The 21,618-nt window shown below is 31.7% G+C and overlaps 3 protein-coding genes across 3 annotated transcripts; 2 read left to right on the plus strand and 1 right to left on the minus strand.

Annotated features, from left to right (window-relative positions):
• Positions 1 to 2,913: 2,913 nt before the first annotated feature.
• On the plus strand, positions 2,914 to 4,598 carry LOC137809275 (uncharacterized). The gene is made up of 3 exons (XM_068610408.1): positions 2,914 to 3,771; positions 3,882 to 4,040; positions 4,221 to 4,598. The coding sequence occupies exons 1-3, from the start codon at positions 2,914 to 2,916 to the stop codon at positions 4,596 to 4,598; spliced, it is 1,395 nt and encodes a 464-aa protein (XP_068466509.1).
• A 553-nt stretch (positions 4,599 to 5,151) lies between these two features.
• On the plus strand, positions 5,152 to 6,965 carry LOC137809277 (uncharacterized mitochondrial protein AtMg00810-like). Its single transcript, XM_068610409.1, has 2 exons — positions 5,152 to 5,380; positions 6,436 to 6,965. The coding sequence occupies exons 1-2, from the start codon at positions 5,152 to 5,154 to the stop codon at positions 6,963 to 6,965; spliced, it is 759 nt and encodes a 252-aa protein (XP_068466510.1).
• An 11,820-nt stretch (positions 6,966 to 18,785) lies between these two features.
• LOC137809278 (uncharacterized) lies at positions 18,786 to 20,965 on the minus strand. Its single transcript, XM_068610410.1, has 3 exons — positions 20,816 to 20,965; positions 19,612 to 20,687; positions 18,786 to 19,356 (listed from the first exon to the last, which is right to left on the minus strand). The coding sequence occupies exons 1-3, from the start codon at positions 20,963 to 20,965 to the stop codon at positions 18,786 to 18,788; spliced, it is 1,797 nt and encodes a 598-aa protein (XP_068466511.1).
• Positions 20,966 to 21,618: the final 653 nt, after the last annotated feature.

The raw sequence follows: 21,618 nt of genomic DNA on the forward strand, positions 1-21,618 counted from the left end.
ATTGTTTGGTGAGATTATTATTTATGTAAAATAATTATATGTTGTTCTGTAATGTGTTTTTCTGGAACGAGGTCTTTATCATTTTAGTTGATTTTTTCTTAGGTTAATTTTCTCATTATCAAACTTCTTAAAAATTCTTAAATTTATTATTTGAAATTTTTTATTAAATAGAACAAATAAATAAATATTTACAAGATTTTGTTTATTGATACATGCGAGCTTTGAGTACATGTCATAGCAATCAAGTGAAGACTTTATTTTGTTCCTTTTCAAATACACCGTGACCTACTTGATTTCATATTCACTGTGACCTACTTCATTTTGTTCATTTTCAGTTGATGTGGTTTCTTATACACTCTTTTCAAATATTCATTCCTCTTCCCATAAACAGATTTAGATAATCATTTCATCACAACATTAAACAATGTTAATAATTTAAATTTCAAATTTCTAAAATATTTTTTAACAAAACTAAAATTTAATTCAATTTCAATATTATTTAAATTTTACCTTTTGATTAAAATTCCATATTATAAATATTATATATATTATTATATTTAAGAAATTATATTACATAAGTACATAAAACAATATTATTCTTTTTTACGTTACTGCAAACATTGAATCTTAAAATATTTTTTTATATATTTTATAACTATTTACTAGATATTACCTATATGTTAATTGTTTAGTGGGATTGTAATTGTTATTTTTATGTTAAATAAATGTATTTTTAGTTTAATTATTATTTATTAATTATTAATTAATGTCGTTCTTGAACTCAAACACACTCTTCTTTGTGGCAAAAGATAAGCTAAAGGTCATAAAATATGTTATAGATAGTTAGAGGTAAATCGTTACAACCAAAGGTCATAACATGGTGCGGTTTTTTATTTTTCACAATCCTAGTCTTTTCTTCTTTCTTCCTGCATAAAACCTTCTCTCCTACTTCCTTCTTGTTGCTCTCTCTATTATTCACTTTCTCTCCTACTTACTGTTGAAGATGGATGTGACTCCTTCAAGTCAATGTGTTTGATGAAGAAATGTGTGTGTTTTGCTTTGAAGATTGTATTTGTAATTGGGTAGTCTTGTATACAGGTTGAAGTGTGTTTAAAGTGAGTTTTTTTGTATCGTGACCCACCTCTTAACCCTTATCTAGGTGATAAGATCAAGCACAACGTTTTCTAAAATGATTTTCTCATGTTTTTCCAAAATATGCTTCACTGCACAAAAAATGAATCTGCTTTTCTCAAATGAATAGATTCTTTTCTAACTGGTGTCTGGTTTTTTGATAACTTTGTTTTGTGCACCAAGTATCTTGGATCAACCTTTTATGCTATCAAAACGACTGTGTTGCAACTGTTTAAAATCTCTTTGTCTTTTTAAAAATAAATCTATTCATTATAACTTCAATATGTTTTTTTATAACAACTTTTTAAACTATTTTTTGAAATTCTGTTATAAATAATTTCTTATATAAAGAGCGTTATAACTCACTAAAAAGGAAATTGAGAAAACAAGTTAAAACAAAGATTGAGAGTTTTCAAAGAATGAGCATGTGTTCTTGAAAGAGTTTTTCAAAAGAAAAAAATGTGCTTGTTCTTGTTTTTGTTCTATGTTTGGTTGTAGGTGTTGTCACTGTTTTGGGAAATCTGTTCTACTGGTCTAGTCAGAATTCTGCATTCTCTTTCCAGGTGTATTCATTTCATCATTCTTTTCTTTGTAAAGTGTGGTTGTAACACTCTTCTTGATAGAGTTTCTTGAAGAGTTGTGTGTGCTGAAATAGAGTTTTTCAGCTAGGTGTGCCTTGTTCTTGTAAGGTTCAAAAACATTAGGTTTTGAAATTGGTGTGTACTGTTTTTAGTGGATTTCACATTGGGTAAGGTGAGACTGGATGTAGCTCATTTGAGTGAACCAATATAATTTTGTGGTGTTCAATCTTTCTTAATCTTTGCACTCAATAACTGTTGCATATGCTGATCTGGCAGAAAATAAATCTATTTAACTAAAATTGAATCTGTTCATTCTGGGTTTGTTCATACTGTTCTTGTTTTCTGATAAATCAATTTGAATATCTTGTGGAAATCTATGTAACTAATCTGAATAGAATTGAAGCACATTGTTTTGCAAAAACCAAGTATATCAATTAGCACAAATCATTCAAAGGTGTTGTGTGGTTTGACTGTCATACATCTCTGGATTCAACCATCTATTTTTCATCATTGCATATCAAGGTGTTTCTTTGCTCTCTGTTGAAATCACTCAATACCTTAAAATCAGATAACTGAAATACTGCCTTGATATAGTAAGCAGAAAAATAAATTTGTTCTTTCCAAAATAAATTGATTCTTTTCCTCTGTTTTGTAAAAAGACTGAATCTGTGTGAAATTTTAAAAAGCTCAGTTCACCCCCTCCCCCCCCCCCTTCTTGAACTTTGACACTATTGAACCCAACAATTGGTATCAAGGCTAGGACTTGTATTTTACTCAAGTTTGTGTGCAATATGTTTGAGTTTAAAGTGCTTTTTGATGAGGGTTCGTCTATTAATAGACCCCCTATGTTTAATGGAATGAATTATGCTTTTTGGAAAATAAGGATGAAAATTTTCATGGAATCTATCTTGTATTTTGGAAGCTGTGGCTCATGGACCTTTTGGGCCAATGCGTTGTTAAAGATGAAACAGTGGTGAAACCAAGATCTGAATGGAATGAGAGTGAAAAGAAAAAGGCTCAATATGACCTAGTAGCTAAGATCATTATAACTTCTGCATTGACAATGGATAAATTCTTTAGAATATCTCAATGCAATTCAGCTAAGGAAATATAGGAAGTTTTGGAAGTTACTCATGAAGGCACGAATGATGTGAAGAGATCAAGAAAACACTCACTCATTCAAGAATATGAACTTTTCAGGATGCAACTTGAAGAAAATATTGCTGATGTACAAAAGAGGTTTACCCACATTGTAAATAATCTTACTGGACTGGGAAAGGTGTTTGACAAAGAAGAGCTCAATATAAAGGTACTGAAGTGTCTTGATAGGAGTTGGCAACCCAAAGTGACTGCTATCTCAGAAAGCAGAGATCTGTCAAAGCTGACCACTGCTGCACTGTTTGGAAAATTAATGGAGCATGAGTTTGAGCTTAAAAGGCTTAAAGAGCAAGAGACAGTGGAGAGAAAAACTAAAGGACTGGCATTGAAAACAAGTGTACAGAATGATAGGAGTGAGGAAGCAGAGAATGCTGAACATGATGAAACTTTAAGTCTACTTACAAGAAAGTTCAACAGATTTCTAAAGAAGAAAGGCAGAGATAGGACTCAACAAAAAAGGAGGTATCCTAAACCGAATGAATCTAATTCTTCTAACTACACTTGCTTTGGTTGTGGTAAAACAGGTCACATAAAGATGGATTGTCCAAACAATCAAACAAAAGAAAAATCAGCAAGCAAGAAGGTTGAAAGAAGTAAGGGGAGAAAAGCTTATATCTCTTGGGAAGAGAATGAAATGTCTTCAACAAGCAGCTCCTCAACAGAAAGTGAAGAAACAAATATGTGTTTCATGATGAAATATGAAGGATCAATATCAGATTCAGTTAGTAATTTCTCTATGGAATCTGACAATTATGATCAATTGCTAGTTGCCTTCAAAGAAACTCATGACGAGGCAAATAGGTTGGCTGTTATATGTACTAAATTGCAAAATGCAAATAATGTTCTTGCACCTAAGATAAAATCTCTTGAGGAGGAACTGCATAAAGCTAAAAATGATCTTGTAAGCCTTGAATTTACTTGTTTGTATGCTTCTATAAAGACTTGTGAAAACTGTAAAAAGCTAGAAAAAAAGTTGAGTATTTACTGAAAACATTATCTAATTTCACTAAGGGAAGAGATAATCTTGAGACTCTTTTAGGGTCACAAAATGTTGTTTTCAACAAAAATGGAATTGGTTATAATCCTGGAAAGGAAAACAATGTTAAAAAGATGTCAAGTTTCTTTGTTCCTTCAAAAACTAGTTTTTCCTCTTTCAACAATGGTAAAAAGGTATATCCTGTTACTTGCTTTTATTGTATGAAATCTGGACATACTTCTAGAACATGCATTGCTAGAAAATACGTTGTTCCTAAAAGCTTAGCCAAATGATTTCCAAAGGAAAGGTATTAATCACTGTTGGACCCTAGACTAAAAGGGGTACCATGTATATTATTTTGTTTTGTTTTGCAGAAAAACAGCAAGAGGAATCAATGGTATTTGGACAGTGGATGTTCAAAGCATATGACTGGTGACTTAACTAAGTTCACTAGCTTAAATTTCAAGGCAGAGGGACATGTCACTTATGGAGACAACAACCGTGGAAGAATCATAGGAAGAGGAACTGTTGGAACTGGAAGTTCAACCACCATTGAAAATGTTTTATATGTGGAAGGGCTAAGACAAAGTCTTCTAAGTATCAGTCAATTGTGTGACAAAGGTTATAAGGTAAACTTCAAATCAAATGGGTGCACAATCTCACATGATTCTTCTGGTAAGGTTTTGTTTACAGGTAAAAGAGTAAACAACATATATCTCTTGGATATCCTGGAAAATGATTCTGAAAAATGAATGCCTTCTGTCAAAAAGTGATGAGTCTTGGTTGTGGCACAGAAGGTCAGATCACATTCATACAAATCATAATCCAAGGATCTTGTTTCTGGTTTGCCTAATATCAAATTTCAGGATAATAGACTATGTGATGCATGTGTGAAAGGTAAGCAAATAAGAACTTCTTTTAAATAAAAAGACATGGTATCTACTAAGAAACCTTTGGATGTGCTGCATATGGACTTGTTTGGACCTTCTAGAATTGCTAGTCTTGCTGGAAATCTCTATGCATTGGTGATTGTTGATGATTATTCTAGATATACATGGACTCTCTTTCTTGCTTATAAGACTGATGCTTATAAGGATTTTAAGAAATTGGCAAAAGTTCTGCAAAATGAAATGGATGTTGTGTAAAATCTATTCGTAGTGATCATGGGGATGAGTTTCAAAATGCTAAGTTTGAAAGGTTTTGTGAAAAACATGTGATATCACATAGTTTTTTAGGCCCTAAGACTCCCCAACAGAATGATGTTGTTGAGAGGAAAATAGATCACTAGAAGAACTTGCTAGAACTATGTTGAATGAATCTAAGCTACCTAAATACTTTTGGGCTGATGCAGTTTATACTGCTGCTTATGTGCTTAATAGAACTCTGATTAGGCCTATCCTTAAGAAAACACCTTATGAGTTGTATAAGGGTAGAAAACCTAGTGTAAGTCATCTTAGAGTGTTTGGATGTAAGTGCTTTATTCTGAATAATGGCAAAGATAATTTGGGAAAATTTGATGCAAAATCTGATGAAGGTATTAATATTGGCTATGCTTTGAATTGACATGCTTAATGGGTTTTCAATAAAAGGTTGCTAACTGTGAAAGAATCAATGCATGTATTGTTTGATGAATATGAAAATTACATGTCAAAAACTATTTCAATGACTTGGAATGTGATGATTTAAGAACTTTTCTGCATAAAAATGATTTGATTAATATAGATGCAAGTGACTCACATGTTGTCAAAGAACCTGTTGTTTCTACAAATTTACCAAAGGAAGACCCCAAGAGATCTCACACTTGACAATGTCATTGGAAATATTGAAAAGGGTGTTTCAACTAGGAAGTCTCTAAATAATTTATGTGAGACAATGGCATTTGTTTCTCAAGTGGTGCCTAAAAATCTGGAAGAAGCTCTAAGGGACAACTACTAGATTCTGGTTATGTAGGAAGAACTGAATCAGTTTGCCCTGAATGAGGTATGGTCACTTGTTCCAAGAACACCTGAAATGAACATCATTTGAAAAAATGGATATACAGAAATAAAATGGATGAGCATGGAGTGATCACCAGGAATAAAGCTAGACTTGTGGCTAAAGGATATAATTAAGAAGAGGGAATAGATTATGATGAAACTTATGCACCAGTGGCTAGACTAGAAGCTGTTAGACTTCTCCTTGCTTTCTCATGTATACAAGGTTTCAAACTATTCCAAATGGATGTGAAAAACGCCTTCTTGAATAGATATATCAATGAAGAAGTGTTTGTTTCACAACCCCCAGGTTTTGAAGACCATCAACATCAAAAACATGTATTCAAACTCAAGAAAGCACTCTATGGACTAAAGCAAGCCCTTAGACAATGGTATGAGAGATTGAGTGTTTTTCTGATTTCACAAGGATATGAAAGAGGCACATCTGATAAAACATTGTTTATCAAGAGTAAATAGGAAGACATAATTCTAGTTCAAGTTTATGTGGACGATATCATATTCGGATCAACCAATGAAGAACTATGTGAGACCTTTGTGGAAATTATGAAGAGTGAGTTCGAAATGTCCATGATGAGTGAACTGAATTACTTTGTAGGTTTGCATGTCAAACAACTTAAGGATGGTATATTCTTAAATCAGGCTAAATATTGCAAGGACTTGTTAAGAAAATTTGAAATGGATAAGTGCAAATCAATGAGCACACCATTCTCAACCAACTGCCATCTTGATCATGATGTGGTTGGAAATCCAGTTGACAAGACCAAGTACAGAGGACTTATTGGGTCTTTATTGTATCTTACTGCCAACATACCTGACATAATGTTTGTTGTGTGCATGTGTGCTCGTTTTCAATCTGCTCCAAAAGAGTCACATTTCAATGCAGCCAAAAGGATTATGAAATATCTACAAGGAACAAAAGATGTTGGCTTGTGGTATCCAGGTAATGTTTCATTAAGTCTAACTGGTTACTCTGGTTCAGACTTTGCAGGTTGCAAGATTGATAGAAAATGCACTAGTGGCACTTGTCACTTGCTTGGATCAAGCTTGATCTATTGGGAATGCAAAAATCAAGTGTGTGTTGCTCTCTCTACTGCTGAAGCAGAGTATATAGCATCATGGAGTTGATGTGCTCAAACTCTATGGTTAATGCAACAACTAAATGATTTTGGTATCTTGCTTAATAAAATACCTATTTTGTGTGATAATACTAGTGCCATAAATTTAACAAAAAATCCTATCATGCATTCAAGAACTAAGTATATTGAAATAAGGCATCACTTTCTAAGAGAACATATATCAAATGGAACATGTAAAATTAAATTCATTGGTACTGATTTGGAACTTGCAGACTTGTTTACTAAACCCTTGGCCAAAGACAGGTTTAATTTTCTGCTGAATGAATTGGGTATCATAAACGTTAATTGTCCACTACAGTGAAAAATAAATCAGTTCTTTATCAATTAAACATGTTTATTTTTTCCTGATACTGGTGTGCATTAATGACTAGGAAAGAGAAACATTAATATCGGTTCCTTGACTGGTTGACTGACATTGTGGGTATTAACCAATAGATCTTTGACAGTTTCTGTCTTGATTTTGTAACTGATTTGATGCACTGATTGCACGATTGGGAAGTTTGATGTGTCAACCGTGCTTCAAAATATTTTCTGCTCCTTTTCAAAGATATTATGCACATGCACAAGGAATCAAACCTTCACATATCTTTGCTCTTAATTACTTTATCAAAACACTGCTGTTTTGCTATATAAATCTGTTTCCAGCATTATTAATTCTTACCATTCACTTTTTGACCCAAACCTGGTAAGGTAATTGTGTTCTTTGCCTCTTTGTTGATGTATGTTTTTCACTTCACACTAATTTGTCTTCCAGTTCATTAAAGAACAGACTTAAGATTGGCTCAACAATGGCTTCCTCTTCAAGTCAGAAAAAGAAGAACCAGGAGAAGCACAACAACTCTCAAGGGGTTCTAGAAAATTGGTTTGCTGGAGATGATGAAGCCATAACTGCTTACATACATGAGATGAGTAGAAAACAGATCAACATACCCAAGGTCTTGGAGTTCACCTGGCTAAAAACTGAGAAATTAACTGAAACCAGATATGCACTAAAGCAGTTTCTATAGATGATTAGGAATGTGTAACCTGACCTTGTGAAGGTCTTCTACACCAACTTGACACTGGATGGGAAGAACCTTGTGTCCTATGTGAAAGGCATTAAGATGAAAATATCAAATGATGTGTGGAACTCAGTGGCTGGAATCAAGTATTCTGGATTGAAGGTTAGAAAAGGGAACACAAATGGAATTCAGGAGTTTAATAAAATCCAATACTACAGGAGCTGTGTGAGGAATCCAACTCAAAGTGTTAACAGGTTCCATGCAGGTAATCTGAATTTAACCCCAAAATTAATTGCCTATATTATTGCATGGCAACTTATTCTTAGAGGCACTAACCATGCTGTTCTGCATGAGGAAGATTTAATCCTCCTTTACTTCATTATGAATTTGATAAAAGTTAACTAGGTATACATCATAATGGAACACATGTTGAAATCGAAAAGGTTAGCTGATTACAGAATTCCTTATGCTATTCTTGTATCAAAATTAATTGATTACTTTGGTATTGATACTGCTAATGAGAGGAATGAGACTATCAAAGCTGTGAGTGAGATTGACAATTCCACTCTCATCAAGATGGGTTTTCACAAAGTGGAAAATAGCTGAGTGCATCACAAGAGAAGGACTCACAGGGAGGAACATGTAGGCACAAATCTCAATAATGAAAAGGAAGCTGATGCAGTGCATATGGAAGAAGATATTGTGCAAGCAGCAGAACAATCTTGCTATGAAGTTCCTCACTCATCATACAAAACAGAATCCCCCTCTATGAATCAAAGAATGAGATCCCCCTCTATGGATATAGAGGAGATTCACCAGCACCACCATCAAATGAATGCAGATGTTGCTGCAACTCGCAACAATGCTCTTGTTGCCTATCAAGCTCTAGAATACAGAGGTGAACCAATGTCTATGTTTGAGAGGCAGATTCTGTATCATTTTGATGTTCTTTCAGATGATAAAAAGAACTATTTTGAGGCAACACAAGCCAGATTCCAACATCTTAACCATCAAATTGAAGGAATCCAGGAGCAGTTGGCAGAACTGTACTACAAGAAGTAGAAGTGATATGTTTTTAGTGCTTATCTTATGCTTATGTTGTTGAAAAATTTGTAGTTTTTCATTTATGGACTGTTATGTTTAGCTTTTATCTGGTTTTATATTTCTCAATGCTTCAATGTTGTTTGATGAATCCAAAGGGGGAGAAAAATAGCTCATAATGCTGGGCAATGCAAACTTGATAAGTTGTTGTAGTACAGGAAGTTACACTCTGGTCCTAAATATGTTTTATGTTATGTTCACTATCAACTTTTTATATTTTGGTATTAGGTGCAGTACAGGTGCTGATCTCTCTTCAAAGCAACAAAGCTATGGGGATTTGTCTCCATCAAACAAGGGGAGATTGTTGAAGATGGATGTGGCTCCTTCAAGTCAATGTGTTTGATGAAGAAATGTGTGTGTTCTTCTTTGAAGATTGTATTTGTAATTGGATAGACTTGTATATAGGTTAGAGTGTGTTTAAAGTGACCTTTTTGCATCGTGACCCACCTCTTAACCCTTATCAAGGTGATAAGATTAAGCACAACGTTTTCTAAAATGATTTTCTCATGTTTTTCCAAAATATGTTTTATTGCACATAAAAATAATATGTTTTTTTTATCAAATGAATAGATTCTTTTCTAACTGGTGTCTGGTTTTTTGATAACTTTGTTTTGTGCACCAAGTATCTTGGATCAACCTTTTATGCTATCAAAACGACTGTGTTGCAACTGTTTAAAATCTCTTTGTCTTTTTAAAAATAAATCTATTCATTATAACTTCAATATGTTTTTTTATAACAACTTTTTAAACTATTTTTTGAAATTCTGTTATAAATCATTTCTTATATAAAGAGAGTTATAACTCACTAAAAAAGGAGTTGAGAAAACGAGTTAAAACAGAGATTGAGAGTTTTCAGAGAATGAGCATGTGTTCTTGAAAGAGTTTTTCGAAAGGAAAAAGTGTGCTTGTTCTTGTTTTTGTTCTAAGCTTGGGCAATTTGTTCTACTGGTCTAGTCAGAATTCTGCATTCTCTTTCCAGGTGTATTCATTTCATCATTCTTTTCTTTGTAAAGTGTGGTTGTAAGACTCTTCTTGATAGAGTTTCTTGAAGAGTTGTGTGTGATGAAATCAAGATTTTCAGCTAGGTGTGCCTTGTTCTTGTAGGGTTCAAGAACATTAGGTTTTGTAATTGGTATGTACTATTTTTAGTGGATTTCACCTTGGGTAAGATGAGACTGGATGTAGCTCATTTGAGTGAACCAATATAATTTTGTGGTGTTCAATCTTTTTTAATCCCTGCAGTCAATAACCATTGCGTATGCTGATATGACAGAAAATAAATCTGTTAAATTAAAATTAAATTTGTTCATTCTGTGTCTGTTCATACTGTTCTTGTTTTCTGATAAATCAATTTGAATATCTTGTGGAAATCTGTGTAACTAATCTGAAAAGAATTGAAGCACATTGTTTTGCAAAAACCAAGTATATCAATTAGCACAAATCATTCAAAGGTGTTGTGTGGTTTGACTGTCTACATCTATGGATTCAACCATCTGTTTTTCATCTGTGCATATCAAGGTGTTTCTTTGCTTTCTGTTGAAATCACTCAATACCTTAAAATCAGATAACTAAAACATTGCCTTGATAAAACAAGCAGAAAAATAAATCTGTTCTTGGTGAAATTTTAAAAGCTCAATTCACCCCTCCTCTTGAACTTTGACACTATTGAACCCAACACTTAGTTCTTGGTGCTTTCTCCATTATTCATTTAATGGCGTCCAATGCTGAAGAAACCATTAGACTTGGAACAAGAGGGGTGTTTTTGTTGATGAACAGCCGTGGTGAAGTATGTATTTTTTCTTTTCTTCTTAAATTTCTACTTTTACATAGTTTCTTCATTTCCTGACTTTTTATTCTCTATTTTTAAAATGAATAGCTTGGTTATGTTGATCGTGCTTTCGCCATCAAGTTTCAAAAGAACTTGGACAGGAGTGGACTCTTGCAGATTTAGCAGGGAACGTCCTTATTGTATAGTATAACGAGAATTTATTGTCCTCGAAAATGTTGTGTGGATGGTGGATTTGAGTAATTTTTATGACTTTACAGATGACCACTATATGTTATTCCATTACGTTGGTCAAAATGCTTTCCATATAACTGTTTATATGGATGACATCTCTGAAAGTAGAGTAAATCGTTATTTCGACGAAATTGAAAGGGAAGGAACCATTGAACATTGGTCTGTTTGACCATTTTTCCATAATTTAGTCTCGATTAAACATGAATGGCAGTTATCTGGTTAGTATAGCGGTCATTTTTTTAAAAATGCCCTATATTATATTCTACTTCATTTTTTTGACTTATTATTTGGATATTGTTGGAGAATCTTCCTACTCCATTTGCACAATATCTTCGACAAGGGAGATTCAATAAGGTTACACTGCATGGTTTACTGATGGAGGTGGAATGCAAGGTGTTGAAAGGAAGGTTTCCTTCGAGAAGCATTAAACTTGGCAGCAACCGGAAGAATTTTTGTCATCTTCATTCTTTCCGTCAAGGACAAGATTATCTTTGAATGTGATACCAAAAATCCCTATTCTCATATCAGGGTTTTGCTACTGACTTCAATTCATCATCTAACCTATCCCAGATAACTTTATTTATTATTCTCTTAGGCTAACAATTACTAGTGCTTTCGAATGACCAAACATATTTATTTTTTGTGTTTTCACTTTGTGGGAAACCTGAACGGATAAGTACTCCTTATGTTTATGTTTATGTTTATTAGTATTGATATTCTATTTGTTCATGCATTACTTGCAATGTGCATACATAAACTATTACATTTTTATTTCATGATCTGGCATATTTATAATGTGTTGGCATAATTAGATGTGCTCAACGCTATAACAATTGCCAGTATATTAAAGTTATAAAACTCTTTCATCATATTTTGTATTTTATATATTTGGTCTTAATATTATGGAATGCTTATAATCATTGTATTGTTTATATATTTTTTATTATTAATTAGTCATTGAAGTATTAAGTTGTTTGGTTTTTCTTTTCTAGAACGTGTTGATGCATATATGTTTAATTTTGCTGTATGGTTTTTAAAATTTTTAGTTATTTCTATGAATACTATTTCATTGTATTGATATTTTATCATATTTTTGTTGTATTATAAGACTTTAATTTATATGACAAAAGGTGACTTCATAATTCAATATGATTTTCGTCTATAATATATTTCTGGAAGAAACACACATTTTTTTTATTACTTTTACTATAACTGTACTTGGTATAATATAATGAATTGTACTTTTATTTGCACTAATTATTGTGAGATATTTTTACAGATGAACTTACAACATGAAGTTAGTGGATAATACTTAATTTTTCCTCTATATATATCTTATGGGAACATAATATTAGATAGTTGTTTATTTAATTTAAATTAGTTCAAATTATTGTAATATATTCTAATGTACAAGTTATGGATAAAATTTATTCATTCATTTTTACTTATAAATTTGACTACTAACATTGCAAAATTATGTAATCTTATGTTGAATTCTTTATATACTATATTTAATTTTATTTGCTCAATTTTAAAATTTTTATATTTATTAACAATAATAATTTTTAATATATATATTTTATTATAGTATTAACATTTATATATGAAATTTTGTAAAATTTCTTGCGTGTTGCACGGATCAATGTACTTTTATATATATATATATATATATAATTATTATTGTCATATTTATATATTTGTTGTGTCCTCTGTCTTTAGACTTTATATTAGGGTTAATTTGAGAAATTCTAATCCTATTTTTTTTATGCGTCTTCATCCTTTGCTTTATTATGATCATGATATTTATCGTGATAATTGTCTAGTTGGGCCTTATGAAGTAGAGATGATAATATGAATGAGTGGGTTAGTCTATCGATAAAAAAAGAGCATAGAGCGGGTTGTTTATTTTAACCACTAGTCCACTTAGGTTTGTTTTGCGTAACTCATAATCCTCGCAGGTCAAGTGCAAGACGAGTTAGGCCAACCACATATATTAAAATTCTGGATTTTTTTATTTCCATAATTTCTTCGAGTACCCCATACTCTCAAAAATTACAAAATTATCCTCATCAGCTTATATAATTTGAAATACAAATTTTAGCTAGATTTTATAACTCTTTGTATTCCAAATTCTAGAATTAAAGAAAAAATTTCAATGAAAAATGTAAAAGATAATGTGAGTATTTTTTGAAGTATGGGGTGTAGGAAGAAACATCTCTCAATCCCTAATTCATAACACTTTCACAAAATTCGATAAGACTTAATGATTTTTTGAAATTTAATAATGTATTTTTGTCTTTCTGAAATGCATAAATTATTTAGGTTTCAATGCTCATCCAATATAGTAATATGACCTAATTCATTTTTATAATAAAATTTAAATACAATATTATATATATATATTATAGATGTTATTTTATACTATTTTCTAATTAGAATAAATCATATTTTTACATCTATTACTTTTAAAAGTGTATATATTTAATAAAATATTTTATTAGTCCATTTATTTGTACAATTAAAATTAAAATTTTATTGAACATAATAACTTCATAATATTTTTTTTATCCATAACTTATTACGCATGTGTCGTGAGAACAATATTGTGAGACAATTTATCTAATTCATCTAAAAGAGAAAAATATAAATTTAATAAACAAAAAAATGTATTTAAAATTTTTATTTGAAAAATTATTTTTCATTAATTTTCTTAAAAAAAAGATATGCGGGTTGGAATCCTGCCCGCAGACCAACTCTTATGCAAGACGGAAAAATAAAATCAATCTGCATTTCCTATGCGAAACCGACCAACCTAACTCATATTTTAGAGGTCAAAAGTCGACGGATGAGCCCAAATTGTCTTCCCTAGTGAAAAGAGGAGTGTTGGAAAGTCCCCCATTGTCTATGTCAGTTCTTAGAGTGTGTGTTATATATATCTATTGGACGACTTTATTAGTTACATGGCAATTGGTTTTAAGCTCAAATGTAACTAAGTATTAGAGCCTTTGAACTATTGTCATATTTTTATATTTTTATTATTGTTATACCTTGTACAGATTTTCTGAACATGTAAAGTATATAGGGAAGAATTCCAATACATATTGTCTATCTCGACATTAGAAGATCAATCAATTGGTTTCAATTACCATTACTCAATTGTTACAAGTTATGGTTCACCTCTTTAGCAATTGAAATAAACTTAATACAACAGGTTTGCAGCTCTAGTCCATCAGAAAATATTTTCCTACAACCAGTTCCTGATGAACAATACTCAACAATGTAGAATTACACATACTCAGTTCAATATTTGATATGACTTGACTTGTGTATTTCTAATTCTGAAATCACAACAAAATCAATAGATGCAGGTGAAAAGCAAAATTAATTGACTTTAACAGAGCAAACTCTCAAAGAACTATAAGAGAAGTGGTGTTTCAACTAACCTTGCTGCATAATTTTAAGAGCTCACAGGGTTACAAAAGTAAGGGGTTTTGAAACGACATTAAATTCGTTTAGGCCTCATGACTGCTGAAAAAACTCAAGTATGTTCAGTTAACATACAAAAAAATTTGAAGTACAATGAAACGCCTGATAATAAAAAACATATTATATAATAAAAGTACCAGTTACGTTTAAGAGAAAGACAAACGATTAACAGTATATTAAAAATGGGGTGAGCGGTTACAAAATGGAATTTGGTCTCTACAATGTTTCATAGTCTACATTTTCAGTCACATTTGTTGATATGTGTAAAGAAAACAGACAGACAATCACTGGATTAAATGTTTGATTATTGTATGAAATCCTAGAAAAGTTGTTTCTGAATTCATTCATTGTTTCTACAAATTACAAGTACCACTCTTTGGATAGATTGAAAAAGTCTCTGCATATATGTTTGACATATTTTTCCTCTGTTATCTTAATATTTAAACATGATTTTACACAAGAACTTGGACTCGGAAATGTGAAATCGCTTTCAATTCAGAGATTGATTGAAAGTCTGTGCAAAGAATATACAATCAGTGCATCAACTAGAATACCTTTGTAGTCTAATTTGCATATTTCACATGACTTTTTCTATTTTTCGACCATCATCAATTTCACATCTAATAAACCTTTAAGTTAAAACAGAATTCTATACTGCATAGATCTTTAATATTAAAGAAAAGTGTATCGACTCTCTTCGGTATCTCCAATAGTCTTATATAATTTAGAAGTCGAGAAAAAAAAACGAATTCAATACATTTTCCTCATTTTTCCCCTAAAGAACCATTTAAGGACAAAACCATTATGAAGTTTTAAGCTCCAAAAACAAACAATACCTCTGAAATACAGCCAAGTAAGAATATGGCTAGAAAGATTCTCTTGATTTTTGTTTCACACTCTCTAGTAAGATTCTGAGTGTTTTCTTCTTCTATTGTTGCTTGTCCTGGTTTTGCCATAAGAGAAGGGTCCAAAATCTGTAAAATATTATTAGGAAATGAATTTTTCTCAAAAGTATGCAAATTTGACCATCCTCAAAGATGGTCTCCTTCCTGTAAACATTTCCAACATAAGAATTCCTTATGTATAGCAAAAGTAGTCCTTAGTAAATAAGTCCTTACAAAAGGCGAGACAGATAAAAAAAGGCTATTAAAAAGTTTACACCATACCTGGGGGAGCATAGCCTACTACCGTCCCTTTTATTCCCTTTTGTTCCTGTTAGGCCATATCCTGGAAACCATTCCCTTTCCACCACCCCTTCAGGCATTCAGCTTCAATGAATCCAGCTTCAATGAATCCGCAAGCGTGGGATTTGGTTTCAGTACTTTCATCACGGCTTCTCTCACAGAGGGGTCAATCATTGCACATACAAACCAAGTGGTTTTCGAGGAACTTCCTCGTTTTTGCAGAGGCCACAGAACAATTGAGAGTACATGCTGGTAAAAGTATATATTATGGTTTCATAACAAGTTCTTATTTTTTTAGACTGAAACAGGTTCTTTTTCTGACTTGCAAGAAAGAAGTTAAGAAAGATGCAAAATTTGACATAATGTTTAATGAATAAGAACAATGAATTAATTACAACTTTCATGTAAAACTAGATAGAGAATATAAACTTGATTTAGAATCTGTAAGAAAATCTGACCACTTTTAGTTGTTCTTGTCTCTCAATAACATATTTTTATTCCAATAAAACTTGATAAACTTATGTTATAAGCTCATGACCAAACTATGCAAGTATTCTTGACGTACAAATTCTGAGTTTAACAAAAGATGTTGAACACAATTCAACATTCATAGCAATTGGTTCAAAACTCTTTATCGTTAAAAAATAAAATACAAACCTCTTAGTATGACAACAATAGCTAAATCAATTTAACACAGTGAAAGATATTTTACTAGGTAAAATATAGAGGCTTTTGAGACTTTTTTTAGTTAGGATTAGAATGAACAGTGTAACACTGACTAACTGACTAATTTGGTTACATTAGAATGAGTTGTATATAACTTCAAGAGTCGTCAAAGTATATTTTTCTTTTTGCAGGTCTGTCAGTACCTTGTATCGGACAATCCTTCATCAAACCTGATGCTGAACTGTTTGGAGGAGTCGCCTCCTATTCCCTTATGTAGTGTCAATGCTTCTACAAGAGGAGAGCCACCATTTACAAACTACACACCTGGCTTCACTAGAACACTCGACTATATTTTATATTCCCCTTCTGATCACATTAAACCAATTAGTTTTCTTGAGCTTCCAGACTCTGATGCAGCCGATATTGTTGGTGGACTGCCAAACTTAAGTTAAATCATCAAGGAGTAAACATTGTTGTGTGGAAGGTGTTCTTTAAATTACCAGGCTTCATGTTCCATCTCCTCCCCCTTTTTGGAGATGCAAGCAAGGCTCTGGGAGCAAATGTTCAATGAATTATGTCATAAAATCATCACAGGCACTTGCCAAGGAGGCCAACAGTCACCAAAATGCTAACATTATGCAGGAATCTTTGTTTCTAAAAAAGTTTTTTTATTCTCAACTAGACAGTATCAGAGATTATGTGAACATATGTATCCTTTTAAAGACAATAATTTGTTATGTATTTTTTAGGAGATAAAGCATTTTTTGTGATTAAATGTCATTATTCATTTCAAAGGAATACTGGAAAAAAGTATGTATACCGAATTTCTTTGTTGATCTTGAAACTATAGTGATTAATTTTATTGGATGTCCTTTCTGGCCAGCAGTTACTGGCCCCCTTCAGCTTTTACGACCATGATCTTTTTCGTTGGATATTTTCTTTTTTAAGATTGTGGTGGAAGTTCTGAACCTGTCCATACGAAACAGAAATTTGATGTTCATCATGATTGTCACATGATTTGATGGCCCAACGATAACGACTAGTTAACATAGTTGATTTACGAAGTCAATATTTGCCCATTCCCCTATCAGATTGCACATATCACTGTTTTCCCATAACACACATTACCTTGTGAGAATACACTTCTTATTAGCTATAAATTCCAAGTATCTCTTTATCTTTATCTTTCTTGTCTGGGAAAAATAATATGGAAAAAACGCACACGGAAGTAATATATATAATCACGAATCAACTATAAAAAATAAACAATACAGAATTTAAAGTGATTCGGTTGCTAATTCCAACCTACATCCACACGGACAACTATTAGGTTTTATCTATCCCCATCAAATTTTTTTCTATTCTCATCTTTTTTATTTCACTTCTTTTTATCAAACAAATAATTTATGTAAGAATGGGCAAATGAGTAGCTAACTATCTATTTTTTTTTATATTGTTAATGCAATAATGACACGAATTGACTTGTTTTGCTGGTGTAGGGATTTTGAAACTACAGTTGTTCCATAGCTAATTTGCTCTGCTTTATGTACTTGTTAGACGACTCTCATTTGGCCATTCGCGTGATGCTTAGCACATCGTTTGGGACCACGAACATTGCAAGTTGCAAGTTGGGAGGGGTAGGTTTGTGTTCTCATTTTTCATATAATCTGAAGTGTGTAGAGGTGTTACTCTTTAGATGCATTAACGTGAACTTCATTTCAAAACTTCAAGAACATGATTAAAATGCAACCATTGCGACTTTCTTTGAGGAAAGTTCTTACCTTTAAAAAAATTAGATTGTCACATGGTCATATAAGCCTTTAGATAGATAGTATATACTTGTCTCCGAAATCTGAACCATACCCAAAGAAAAGTGGGGAACTGGGGCTCATGGTGATTAACAAAAATCCTTGCATATTCGTCTTTGGCTGGAAGGTAAAGGAAACTTGCCCTCCTGACATGGGAAACAGTTCGTATAGAAAGAGGTACCTTTTGTAGTAAATCAGGCTTTAAAACACAAACATTTTTGCTTTCCCAAGGTGCGAGTGATCACTGTTCGTAAGGACTTATCCGCGGTGTATTGTACAAGTTCCCGAGGATACAACACAAACATCACTTTAGCTAAACACCCTCACCTATGAATCCCAGACACGGACACGGGAACGGATACGACACGGACACGGACACGGAGATACGGCTAAATTGAAAATTATAGGACACGGGACACGGCTATGTATAAATTAAAATGTAGTAATATATTTTGTTATATGAAAAAAATCAAGAAAAACATTTATAAAAATGGTATAAAAAAAAGATGTATTTATGTAAACCATAATGTTTAACTTTTACATTTATTCATCTTCATTAAAAAATATAATTTCTAATTCTGGTTCATCAAGAGATAAGCTAGCAATATCGAGAATTCCATTGTCATCCAATGAAAAGTCATCTCCTGCAATATCCCATAATTTAGTTTCCTCTTCTTTGTAATGTGAGGAGTTCCTTGAGAGAAGACGAAGATTACTATGGACAAATACTAGATCCTCTGCCCTTTTCGGTGTCATCTTATTTCTTTTTAAAGAATGTATAAAGGAGTAGGTACTCCAATTCCTCTCACAACAAGAAGAAGAACATGGTTGTCCAAGTAGTTTAAGAGCTATCTTCTGAAGTGTGGGTGCATGAACTCCATGAACAATCCACCATGATTTTGCATCCATTTGACCTCTATCATTTAAAGAGTCAGCATCGTCAAAATCTTCTCTTCCATCTGAAAAGTTTGCGAACTTTATATTTACTTGTCTCCTTACAACCACATCATCAAAGTACCTTATAAAACATTTCTTCCTTTCCTGAGTAAGTTCCTTATCTAGATGTGGGGCAACTCTGTGTGAATCTTCACTTAACCATTCATGACTATAATATCTACATAAAAAATATAAAAAACATAAATTAACATAATATTATGTACTCAATAAAATATAAGAATAAAATAATATAACTATATTGTATTACCTTGGATTTAAAGAATGAGCCAGACAATGAAGTGATGTGCTACTCTTAGTCCAACGATCAATTAATATTAACTTGATTACCTCGAAAAATGATGAGTATTCAGCTTATGTCTTCCTTTCATGATGGTATATGACCTTTTTCACATTTTCAATCATTGAATCCCACATTTCATATACTAAGTGAAGAGTAGCCATATCCGTATCTGTTTTTCTGAGTACATCATAAATAGGAGTAGTAAAAGCAAGTATGTAATCAACCTTCATCCACCAATTATCATTCAACAAAGTTTCTTTCACAAATTGTGCACTATCAACATTATCCTCTTTGTAAGAAGACCATTCATTATTAATAACCATCTCTTGGAGCCCTTTCTTCAAACTTCTAAACCTTTTTAGCATGACTGTGGTTGAAGCAAATCTTGTTGAAGCAACAGAAAGCAACTTCAATGAGTTGAAGTTATTGAACATTGATAATCTCATAAAGTGCCCCATAATAAAGGTTTTAATAAAGGTTGCATCATCAGCAATTTGTGAGATCCAAGAACATTGTTGATAAGTATCACTATTTTTTTCGGTATTTTTTGCTGCACATATATTTTTCAATGCAAGATTCAAGGTGTGCACTACACAAGGAGTCCAGTAGATTGAAGGAAATTCTAATTCTATGAGCATACCTACTGCCTTACATACAGATGCATTATCAGTTATAATTTGTACCACATTTTTTGGCCCAACCTCCATAATTACATCTCTGATGTGTTTAGCAATAAAATCTTTGTCCTTTATTTCACCAGACCCATCTACTGACTTCAAAAACATTGGTCCACTCTCAGTGATAGCCATAAAATTTATAAGTGGTCTTCTTTGAGGATCACTCCACCCATCACTAACAATGGTTACACCTTTCTGATTCCATGAGTTTCTTATAGGTTGCAGAAGATTTTCTACGTGTCTTCTTTCCTTTGAAAGTAAAGGACCTCTCAGTTTATTATATGTTGGCGGTACATACCCACTAAGATTAGAAGTATTAGTTGCAACAGAAAAGGCATTCCTATAATAAGGATTTCTTGCTAAATGAAATGGTAGTCCTGAAGAATAAAACATCCTCGCAACTGCACAATCAACAGTATCCCTCCCTTGAATATTGAAAGCAGCTTGTAAAGAACCTTTCAGTTTTGGGTTAAGATCATTGTTGTTGGTCTGCTTTCCTTCATCAGATACATGTGGCAAAGGAACCTTCTTCTTTTTTAAGTATTCTATTTTCAATGATGCTTCATTATCTAATTTCTTGAACTCAACCAGTTTTGACGGCGTCACATTCGCACAAATTCTAACTCCTCCCCCGTAATTCTTAACAAATGAGCTCTTACTCGAGTGTAAGATCCATTGAATGAAAAATCACACGAGCTACACTTGATCATATTATTTCCACCACCAGGAGTTTTCCTTAACTTTGAAACATATCTCCACAAAGGTTTTGTTTCATCTTCTTCTTCCGTAGTTTGATTGGATATATTCATCTTAATTTCCTATAACAAAATAAATTAAATATAAAAGATTTACTTACATATAAAAATCAAATAAATTTATTTAATAGAAATCAAATAAATTCATTTAATAGAAATCAAATTATAAATATAAAAAATAAAATACGTAGAAATTAAAGATGAATTATAATATATTTTATTTTTAAAAAGTATTCAATTATTATGTTATTTATTTAAGGTTATTTTATATTTTTTGTTTTAATATAATTATTAGAAAATAAATTATCTTCAATATTTAATATTTTTAGGTTAAAAGTTTAATTTACCTTTATAAAATATTTTCTTAATAAAAATTTAAGTGAATATTTAAAATAAAAAAAAATTATTTTCATGTTAGTAATTTAAAAAATAAAATAAAATATTTAAATTATATAATAATACATAATATTATATAATTATATTTAAATTATTTGAAAATATTAAAAATTAAATAAAATAAATAAATTCAAAAATTACTGTATCTTTATTCAGAATTACAATGATATATTTATATAATAAATTATATTTAAATTATTTGAAAATATTAAAAATTAAATAAAATAAATAAATTCAAAATTACTGTATCTTTATTCAGAATTACAATGATATATTTATATAATAAATTATATTTAAATTATTTGAAAATA

The sequence above is a fragment of the Phaseolus vulgaris genome, chromosome 2 (assembly GCF_000499845.2).
Source record: "Phaseolus vulgaris cultivar G19833 chromosome 2, P. vulgaris v2.0, whole genome shotgun sequence".
NCBI classification, from domain to species: domain Eukaryota; kingdom Viridiplantae; phylum Streptophyta; class Magnoliopsida; order Fabales; family Fabaceae; genus Phaseolus; species Phaseolus vulgaris.

Coding starts and splice junctions, on each gene's coding strand:
- LOC137809275 (XM_068610408.1), top strand. CDS start 2,914: ATGCAACTTGAAGAAAATATTGCTGATGTACAAAAGAGGTTTACCCAC. Junction 3,772..3,881: donor ATAAAGCTAAAAATGATCTT/GTAAGCCTTGAA, acceptor AATTTCACTAAG/GGAAGAGATAATCTTGAGAC. Junction 4,041..4,220: donor CTTTCAACAATGGTAAAAAG/GTATATCCTGTT, acceptor TTTGTTTTGCAG/AAAAACAGCAAGAGGAATCA.
- LOC137809277 (XM_068610409.1), top strand. CDS start 5,152: ATGTTGAATGAATCTAAGCTACCTAAATACTTTTGGGCTGATGCAGTT. Junction 5,381..6,435: donor TGATGCAAAATCTGATGAAG/GTATTAATATTG, acceptor ATTACTTTGTAG/GTTTGCATGTCAAACAACTT.
- LOC137809278 (XM_068610410.1), bottom strand. CDS start 20,965: ATGAATATATCCAATCAAACTACGGAAGAAGAAGATGAAACAAAACCT. Junction 20,688..20,815: donor TCAATGGATCTTACACTCGA/GTAAGAGCTCAT, acceptor TACTTAAAAAAG/AAGAAGGTTCCTTTGCCACA. Junction 19,357..19,611: donor CTTCACTTAGTATATGAAAT/GTGGGATTCAAT, acceptor TTTTTTATGTAG/ATATTATAGTCATGAATGGT.